Below are 10,093 nucleotides of genomic sequence, written 5' to 3' on the forward strand. Positions count from 1 at the left end.
TACAATTGCTTATCAATTTTTGAAGTCATACTTGTAGTTATAGTTATTAGACTTATCCAAGTGGGAGACTGTTGGATTAGATGTCTAAGCCCATAACTATAATTGGTATGTACTTGAATTGATAGTGGCATGATCCTTTTGGGTTGCCTTCACACGTGCAACTAGACATGATGACTAATTGAGGAAAAGGAAGAATTTATTAATTGATTAATAAATTTGAATAAATGATTTATTAATATGTTATGGAAATAATATATTAATTAGTAACCATATTATTAATTAGTATTTAATCATAAATTAATTTGGAATTAATTTTGGGATTAAAGGAATTAATTAAAAGTGCATGTACTAAAAGTGCAATTCTTCAATAGTTGAGCAAAAGGGTCTAGAACCTTCCTAGGGGAAGGGTGGACGGTTTTTAGTATGTATATGTAAGATTATTCTAGAGTTTCTAGAATATCTTATCATATATGGATAATCAAAGGAGGTGGATAATTACCATATTTGAGATTAGGGTTATCCATAGCATCCTTGGTGCACTATAAATAGAACCCTTAAGGCTATGATTTCCGGACACTCTTTGATAGAAGCAATAGTCGAAAATTTGATCTCCTCATCTCTCATATCATTCTCTTGCATTGTGTGTTTGTGAGCCATTAGAGGTGTTACACTTGTGACACTAAGTTCTCAAGCTTCAAGATCTACAAGGGAATCATTGTTATTACAATATAGCAATCAAGGTATGTAACCTAACCCTAGTTTTATATGAATTTTGAAAATAGTAGACACTTCCTAGGGTTTTTTTTGTGTTCAAGTTTGCATGTTCAATTAGAGAAAACCTAGATACAAAGCATTAGGGTTGCATGCACACATAGGAATTGTTGTTTTGCTAAAGACCCATCATATATATCCTAAAAGGCAGTACGGTTATGGGAACGGTGGCTATCTCCCAATCCTTGAATGAAGGTGATGACAAGACAGAGTTGTGGCATCGTAGGTTGGGGCACGCATGTCAGTTCTAAGTAAACAAGGGCTTCTTAGTGGAGAGTCTACTAGAAAGATAAAGTTTTGTGAATCTTATGTTAAGTGAAAGCATGGAAAAGTGAAGTTTGGTACCATTGAAGTCTCAAGGAGGATGCTCACTCATATTTGTGGGGTCCTACACCAGTGAAGTCTCAAGGAGGATGCTCATAATTTGTGACATTCATTGATGAATATTCAAGGAATGTTTGGTTGTACTTTCTGAAGACCAAAGATGAGGTGTTTGGAAGTTCAGGGAGTAGAAGACCGTGGTTGAGAAAAGGACTGGAAAACAGGTCAAGTCTCTAAGGGCTGACAATGGGTTGGAATTTTGCAATGCTCCACTTGATAATTTTTGCAAGGCAGAAGGTATAGTGAGGCACTACACTGTACGACACACACCACCACAAAATGGAGTGGCATAATGGATTAACCAAACACTCATGCATCATTCAAGGTGCATGCGGATATTTGCTAACTTATCTAAGCAATTCTTGCACAAAGTAGTTAACACTGCTTGCTATCTGGTGAACAGATCACCATCAACTGCAATAGACTTGAAGACTCCTCAAGAGGTATGGTCCGGGAAACCCTTTGACTATTCTGTTTTACGTATATTTGGATGCCCCGCATATGCTCATGTGAATGATGGTAAACTTGAGCCAAGGGCAATGAAGTGCATATTTCTAGGATATGCGACATGAGTAAAAGGTTATCGACTGTGGTGTATAAAAGAAGGAAGAACTCCTAAATTTATCATGACCAGAGATGTGACCTTTGATGAATCTGCCATGGGTAACCATGGAGGAGGTGATACAAGTCAAGCAGGGAACAAAGATCAAGGTGCTAGCCAGAAGGTGGGGTTTTCAACTCAAACTCAATACAGAGTTCTGATAAGTGACAAAGAGCAAGGCGGCAGTGAACAGCCTAGACAAGATGAAACGCAAGAGCAACCCATGGGATTTTCGTCCAGTGGTGCTGATGTCGGGAAGGATGATGGGTCTGAATTTATAGCAAAGAGAAGATCGAAGAGGATCATTCAACAACCTGACAGATATGTGGGATGTGTGAATTCAGGTGAACTTGACTCCATTGCTTTTGCTTTAGCAACTAGAGAAGACATTGACACTGAGGAGCCTCAATCGTATAAAGATGTTGTGGCGAGTAAAGAAGCAAATGACTAGTTGATGGCCATGAATGAAGAAATGCAATCTTTAGAGAAAACTGAAACGTGGGATCTTGTTCCATACCAAAGGGAGCAAAGGCAGTGGGAAGCAAATGGATCTTTAAGAAGAAGAAAGGGATACAAGGAGTTGAACTAGCAAGGTTCAAGGTAAGGTTGGTGACGAAAGGGTTTTCTTAGAAAGAAGGAATTGATTATCATGAGGTGTTTTCACCGGTCGTGAAGCACAAGACAATTCGGGTTCTTTTGGCCATGGTGAGTGCATTGGATCTGGAGCTTGAGCAGCTCGATGTGAAAACTGCATTTCTTCATGGGAATTTAGAATAGAAGTTTATATGTCCCTGCCAGAAGGGTTCCTTGATTCTAAGAAGGATCATGTATGTTTGCTGAAGAAATTCATGTATGGGTTGAAGCAGTCTCCAAGACAATGGTACAAGAGATTTGATTCATTCATGATCTCGAATGGCTACACTTGGAACCGGTGTTACAATTGTGTTTACTCAAAGGAATTGACACCAGATTCCTACATATATCTATTGTTATATGTTGATCATATGCTCATCGCAGCTAAAGACATGGCTGGAATAAATGACTTGAAGGCGACCCTAAAGAATGAGTTTGAGATGAAGGATTTGGGAGCAACAAAGAAGCAACTGGGGATGGAGATTCAAAGAGACAGAAGATTAGTACGGCTATGTATTTCTCAACAAAAGTACATTGAGAAAGTTTTGCAGTCCTTCAATTGTGAGCAGTCCAAGCCAATTGGAACTCCTTTGGCGTCTCACTTTAAACTTGGTCTAAGCACTTTATCCACTACTAATGAAGAAAGGAAGTACATGAGCAGGGTTCCATACTCAAGTGTTGGTGGAAGTCTCATGTATGCTATGGTATGTACCAGACCTGATATGGCTCATGTAGTTAGTGTGGTTAGCAGGTTTATGAGTAATCCAGGGAAGACTCATTAGGAAGCTGTAAAGTGGATCTTGCGATACTTGAAGGGAACGACAGATGTTTGCTTGGTGTATGGAACAAATACGAAGAGTGACTTGGTGGGATATGTTGACTCTGATTATGGTGGTGACTTGTTGAAGCGCAGGTCACGGACGTGCTGCATATTCACTTTCTTCGGATGTGCCATCAGTTGGAAGTCAAGGTTACAAGATACAGTTGCTTTGTCCACAACTGAATCCGAGTACATGTCCATGACGAAAAGGGATAAAGGAGGAGATATGGTTGTAAGGGCTTATTCAGAGTCTTAGTCTGAAGGTGGAGAAGCATGTCTTGTATTGTGATAATCAAAGTGCTTTGAGTCTTGAAAAGAACCCTCCGTATCATGAGAAGACGAAGCACATCGATGTCAGGTTGAATTTCATTCAAGATATTCTGGAAGGAGACAAGTTTTCAATACTGAAGATTGATACCAAGGTCAACCCAACAGATATGTTGACAAAGCCGTTGCCCACGGAGAAGTTTAAGTTTTGCTTGGACTTGGTTGATGTTCGCAAGAGGTAGGTCGGTTACCTAGCATTTGTGACTTAAGAAAAAACCCAACCTATTATCCTTTTATACGATGAGTCACATGGCAACCCCTCAGTTGGTATCCTATTAGTAGTGAAAGTTGTCGAGGAGGATTATAAAATAGTTTTATTGTATAAAACAGAAAATAAATGTTTTTTCGCGCATCAAATGATAATATTTTGGATTTTTCTGATGTCAAAAATGTTAAGTAACCGGCTTTCAAGGGTTTGTCAGTTACGAAGCATTATTTCAGACATGATCATCAAATAAAATGGTTTTATCATACACAAAAATAACATAATAGTTTTTCGAACATTGGAGGATAAAATATTGGGGTTTTCTACGGTTTTCCCTTATTTTTAGTCATAATACTTGTTACGCGTGATATTAGAAAAAAAGAATATTTTTTAATTTTATTTTAAGGTTTAGTGACTGGTAACGACTCAATTGGTAGCATACTTAACATAAGATGACTAAATGATGCTATTAGTAACAAGGACTTTTCGTGTAGCTTTATAATGAGAATCGCCTATAGAAACAACTGAACTATGCTTAATATAAGTTAAATAAACAAATAAGTTAACTAACATATTTCTAGGATTTTATGAATAACAAAGATAAGTTTTCCAAAAAGACAATATTTAGGTAAGGTTGTAACAACTAACACGCATGCGATCCATCTCTACAAAAAAGTCAATTGTTGATTAGCTAATCACCTAAGACGTCTGTCTTGACAACAGGTGGTGATGGTGAGCTTTCAATTGTTAAACATATATAGTGAATCAATGTGACGTGAACCCTAATACTGTCATATCTAGAAAATGTCAAACCAACCTCTTTTGTGTGTCCAGGAATATGAAATTGTATGTCTGACTATGAGTAAGTAATATTAAATATGTATGTTTGACTATGAATAAGCAATAAAAATATCAAAATGCTTTCACCCATGACCCTAGTGAATATATGTATATGATTGATCATACATTTGGAAATACCTTCCAAACTCTAGTCCTATTTCACATCTCTAAGAACTACTTTCTTTCCGGTATGGATGCTGAATCCTCCTCCTCCATAGAGTTGCCACAACAGTGTCGTCAGCTTACCATTTCTGAGATTCAATTGGCAACCCGAAACTTTGATGAGTCATTGGTAATTGGGCATGGGGGGTTCGGCATAGTTTACAAAGGAACCATCACAAATGGGGCAACTCATTTCGTTGCTGCCATCAAACGGTTGGATTCAACTTCTAATCAAGGAGCATTAGAGTTTTGGGCTGAAGTTGAGATTCTCACTAAGTTAAGGCACTGTCATTTAGTGCCTTTGATTGGTTATTGCAATGATGGGCAAGAAATGATCCTTGTTTACAAATACATGCCCCATGGAAGCCTTGAAGATCATCTTCACAAGTTTCAGACTAATTTACCTTGGGTGCAACGACTCAAAATATGTTTAGGGGTTGCTCGTGGGTTAGATTACCTTCACACTGGTACGGGTATAAAGCATGGAGTTATACATCGCGATGTGAAGAGCTCTAATATATTGTTAGATGAAAGCTGGAATGCTAAAATTTCAGATTTTGGTTTGTCCAAACTAGGTCCAATAAATCAACCTTCCACTTATGTCAACACTGTTGTGAAAGGAACTTTTGGATACCTAGATCCAGACTACTTCACAACGGGTAGGCTAACGAGAAAGTCTGATGTGTATGCCTTTGGGGTAGTTTTATTTGAAGTCCTTAGTGGAAAGCGGGCAGTGGATAAAAGTCTTGATGAGGAACATTGGGGTTTAGTAAGATGGGCTCAAGAATCTATCAAAGAAGATAAGCTTGAGCAAAGGTTGATTCTAATATAAGGGAGGGAATCATGCCTAAAAGTTTAAAGGAGTTTGCACGGATTGCAGATTGGTGTTTGGAGAGCAATCCCAAGCAACGGCCTACAATGGCTGAGGTTGTGGTCTCTCTTGAGTCTGTACTAGCCTTACAAGAGAAAGTCGGCAACAAATTGCACCCTTCAGGCATGAGAATATTTGGTAATAAGGGGCTAATGTCTCCATTTCGGTCCAACGGGGAAAAATCTGGTATTATGTTCTTTTTCTATTTTACCTTACCTGTGGATTTTTGCATATATACATGTATTGAAGAACATTTGTAAAATCAGTATGTGTTCACTAATTAAGGAAGCATATATAGAGAAGTATAATGATGTTCATTTGAATTCCCACATCATAAGTTTACTGTTGAACAGAAGATCTTTCACTTAGTAGATAACAACGATACATTATGATTTTCATACTTAACACCAAATGGTCACCCATTTTCAATCTAAACTTCTTTTCCTTAATGGAAACACTTACCATCGTTTCCCTATAAGAGACCTTTGATTCATCGAGGGGAAGGCATCTTAATTTGGGTTTCCCTGGGGTGAGAAAACCCGTACTTTTTATCAATTTCCACATGTCATGTCCCTCAATATTGGTGACAACCCTTATTTCTGCTGGTACGAACCTTAGGAATGCTGCATTTTAGTGCATTAGATATGTTTGTATGTGTTACTTTCACATTCATATGGGTTATTTGTAAAAACTCAGAACAGACTTGTTCTATTGAAATATATATTCTGTGATATCATACAATACTTCTAAAACCTTTTATTTGTGGTTGGGAGTAAAAATAAAAAATCCTTGTCGTTATAACATCAAACTCTTGTGCAGCTTGCCCCCTAAGCATAACACACTTGGTTCGTGGGTGGAATACTTACAGAAACTATAATGAAGGTTTGAGTTTGAAACTATCAACATTGCAAGTGAAAATCACATTAACAAAAGTAATATGTTTGTTTCCCACTGTATAGGAAAATCTAAGTTGAAGTCTGAGATGATTTCTCATCAAGAGAAGCTTGTCAACCAATTAAAGCAAACGTATGATGACAGCCAACTTGTCAAAATTGCAAAGGGACAGAAGCATATAAAAGTACTCGAAGAGTCACTTGGGTTGGTATCTAAGAAACTGACCGAAGAAAAGAACCGCATTGTCAAGGACAGGACACAGCAGTACCATGAGAAAAACATGGAAGATGACGCTTTATAAACTATTTCTATCATTCTATGGTCTCACCATAAAACTTATTGGATAACCATATTTTATTATTATTGTAATTATCTTGTTGCATTAGATTAGGACTCTAGTTTCCTTAATTTACCCAATCCTCTTGTATATATAGGAACGTTGAGAATGTATTTTGGCATATAATTAACTCTTTCATGATATTAGATTCTGTCTAGATCCTTGACCTAATGACCTATAATTTTTTCTTCTCTCACATGGCTTTCTTCCATCAACCAACTGCCGATCTCCGCCTTCCCAACACCTCCATTTTGTCTCTTCTCTCCTACCTCCCATGGCCACCAACAAATTCCACCTCGGCGGTCACTATCTCTAATATTAAGAACTTTATACCCATCACCCTTGAGATGGAGAAAAGTCAATATACATCATGGGCTGCCTTTTTTAAAAAAACATTTCCGAGCATTTCAAGTGATAGATCATACCCCCCCCCCCCCTCCCCTCCTACAACCGCCACCGAGCCCACTGAAGCTTGGTCCCGTCTTGATGCCATAATCCTTCAATGGATCTATGTCACGATTTCTAATGACATTTCATACTATTCTTGCTCAGGGAGGAGCATGATACATTCAAAAAAAACTAATTATTGCAATTATTTTCTAATGAATGTACTAATTAAATTTAAAACTAATAAATATAACACCCTATTTTGAGGATTTGTAGTAGTAAACTAAGTGTAGTTATTCTTTAAAAAAAGTTGGTTGTATGATAATAACTCTTGGATATGTTGGTAAAATGCTATTATGTGCATATATAAGCCAAAAAACAGTCGTGTTATGAGAAACACATCTCGTGTAATGTTGTCTAGTGTTTATAAGCCTGATTTAAAGGTAAGTCGGTCATTCGTCCTTTAAAAGCACATTCAACACCTTTAAAAGGCCCTCTACGCATGCGAGAACGTCCCTAAAGGGGTCTTGAACATCAACTTGAAGGAATTTTAGGAGAATCAAAGGATAATTGCAATAACCTCCATCTTTACTTAAATCCAAGGTAGAGTTTCTTAGTCTCTTGATAATCTTTGTTTTCATAGTTGAACTAGGGAAAGGTTTATAAACTCTAAATCCCATATAATCTTAAATAGTGAAATTATTGATGAGGTAGAAGAGGTAGAGTGTTGAATGCTTGTTTTCTACCATCAAATTTCCATGTAGAAATATGAAATCTTATTCTTGCTAGTCCGGTGTTTTGAATTAATTTGTTGTTAGAAGAAGAAAAAATGAAACGTGAAATCTTTGTTATAATGAGATTGGAAATGATGAATGAAACCCTAACTTGGGGTAAGATGTCAAGAAATTGGAAATAAGCTTGTATGCTTATAAATTGGTGTAAATTAAAGTTGTAATGGTAAAAGTTGAAAGAGATCAACAAGTAGTTCAAGCTTAAATCATGTAAGAGTTGAAATGGTGGTAAGGTTGGTTAGGGAACCTCATGATACTAAATATGCGTTGAGAAGCTTGTTGTATTGTTTTGTTTTGAGACTTAACCATAATAGATTGTTTTGACAACTTCAGAGACAAAGGTTGATAAGGAACTATAGAATTGGGAACTCGTCCGTAAGTAAAGATCTAAGGAGAGTAACCATGCTTCCCCTTTGATAAATTTGAAGAATTTGATAATCTGATAACTTATATTCAACCAACCCAAAAACGGGTATATAAAGGATTATACCAACACTTATCTTCTGGTCAAAACAGAAGGCTAAAAGCTATGGAAATACAAAATAGATAAATCCTAGAAAATGTAATAGGATAAGAAAGACAAATAAAAATAAATCTTTTACTCCCCCTCAAGTTGGAGCATGAAGATCTCGAATGCCTAACTTGCCAAGTAAGAGACGTAAGCGATCTTTTCCCAAAGCCTTGGTAAAAAGAGCTGCAATTTGATCCTTTGTGTCAAAATTATAAGGCTTAATCTCTCCTGGTTCCACTCTTTCTCAAACGAAATAACAATCCATCTCGATATGTTGTCCTTTCATGAAAAATCGGGTTGTTAGCTATATGCCTCGCAGCTTGATTATCACAAAATAAAGCTGTCGGACCATGTTGTGGTGCCTGTAATAGACCTAATAACCAATGCATCGAAAAAATCTCGCTAACGATGGTCGCCATTGCTCGATATTCAGCTTCAACTGAAGACCGAGACACTACTGACTACTTCTTTGTCTTCCAAGAAACCGGTGCTCCTCCCAAAAGCAACAAGAATCCAGTTCGTGATCATCGCGCATACGTACAGCCAAGCCAATCTGCATCATAGTATGCAACGATATTTAGACCACCATCTTTAGGAATAAAAATTCCTTGTCCCGGTGTCGTTTTGAGGTATCTCAACATCTTTATGGATGCATCCATATGACTTTCTCTAGGATGAGAGACAAATTGGCTGAGCATATTAACAGAGTAAGCGATATATGGTCGTGTTGCCTGTAGGTGTCTAAGCCAATAACTGAATTAGTACATGCTTGAATTCTTATCAAAGTCCTTTTGGGTTGCCCTCAAACCTAGTAATTGTAAATGATGAATTTGAGAGAGAAAGAGAGAGAGAGAGAGAGAGAGAGAGAGAGAGAGAGCTTGATTTATTGGTTTATTATATGATTAATAAATAGAAATAAATGAATATCTTAATATGTTATGGAAATAATATATTAATTAGAAATAGTAATATTTAATTAAGAATTAATCACAAAGTAATTAGAATTAATTTTAGGATTAATTGTATTAATTAAAAGTGCAATGGTTAAAGTGAAATTGTTGAATATTTGTGTTGGATTAATGTCTAAGTCCATAACTATAATTGGTAAGACTTGATCCGACCCGGCATGGTCCATTTGGGTTGCATGGCATCATGCATTTGGATAGACTATAATGAGAGAAATAACACTTAAGGTTGGTTAATATATTATAAGTTCTAATATATTAATAAGGTTATTTAATTAGTATTGATCAAGAATTAATTAAGTGATCAAAAGGAGACTAATTAAATATATGGGTTGATTGTGTAAATCATTCATTCTTATATATGTGGGCTTGTGATCCAAGATTCCTTATGTTGGACTAAGTCCATGGGGTGACCCATGGATACTCCATGGAGGTTAAAATCCATGGAGCATAAGGAATGGGTAAAGTTATGAGTTACATGGTGTAACCCTAATAGCCACCATATAAAAGAATCCCATGGCTCAAGAAATCGTGCACTAATGTGTGAGTGTGAGGGCTAGACGATTTCAAGGAGTGTTCAAGTTTCTCTCAAGTTAT

At 36.8% G+C, this 10,093-nt stretch overlaps 1 protein-coding gene and 1 pseudogene across 1 annotated transcript; both read left to right on the forward strand.

Moving 5' to 3' along the window:
- Positions 1–4,704: 4,704 nt before the first annotated feature.
- Positions 4,705–6,985, forward strand: LOC145113710 (uncharacterized). Its single transcript, XM_079049769.1, has 3 exons — positions 4,705–5,797; positions 6,431–6,493; positions 6,571–6,985. The coding sequence occupies exons 1-3, from the start codon at positions 5,584–5,586 to the stop codon at positions 6,804–6,806; spliced, it is 513 nt and encodes a 170-aa protein (XP_078905895.1). The 5' UTR covers positions 4,705–5,583; the 3' UTR covers positions 6,807–6,985.
- LOC145112538 (receptor-like protein kinase FERONIA pseudogene) lies at positions 4,769–5,572 on the forward strand (annotated as a pseudogene).
- Positions 6,986–10,093: the final 3,108 nt, after the last annotated feature.

The sequence above is a fragment of the Lactuca virosa genome, chromosome 5 (genome assembly GCF_052849685.1).
Source record: "Lactuca virosa cultivar CGN04683 chromosome 5, Lactuca_virosa_CGN04683_v6, whole genome shotgun sequence".
In the NCBI taxonomy this organism is placed as follows: Eukaryota; Viridiplantae; Streptophyta; class Magnoliopsida; order Asterales; family Asteraceae; genus Lactuca; species Lactuca virosa.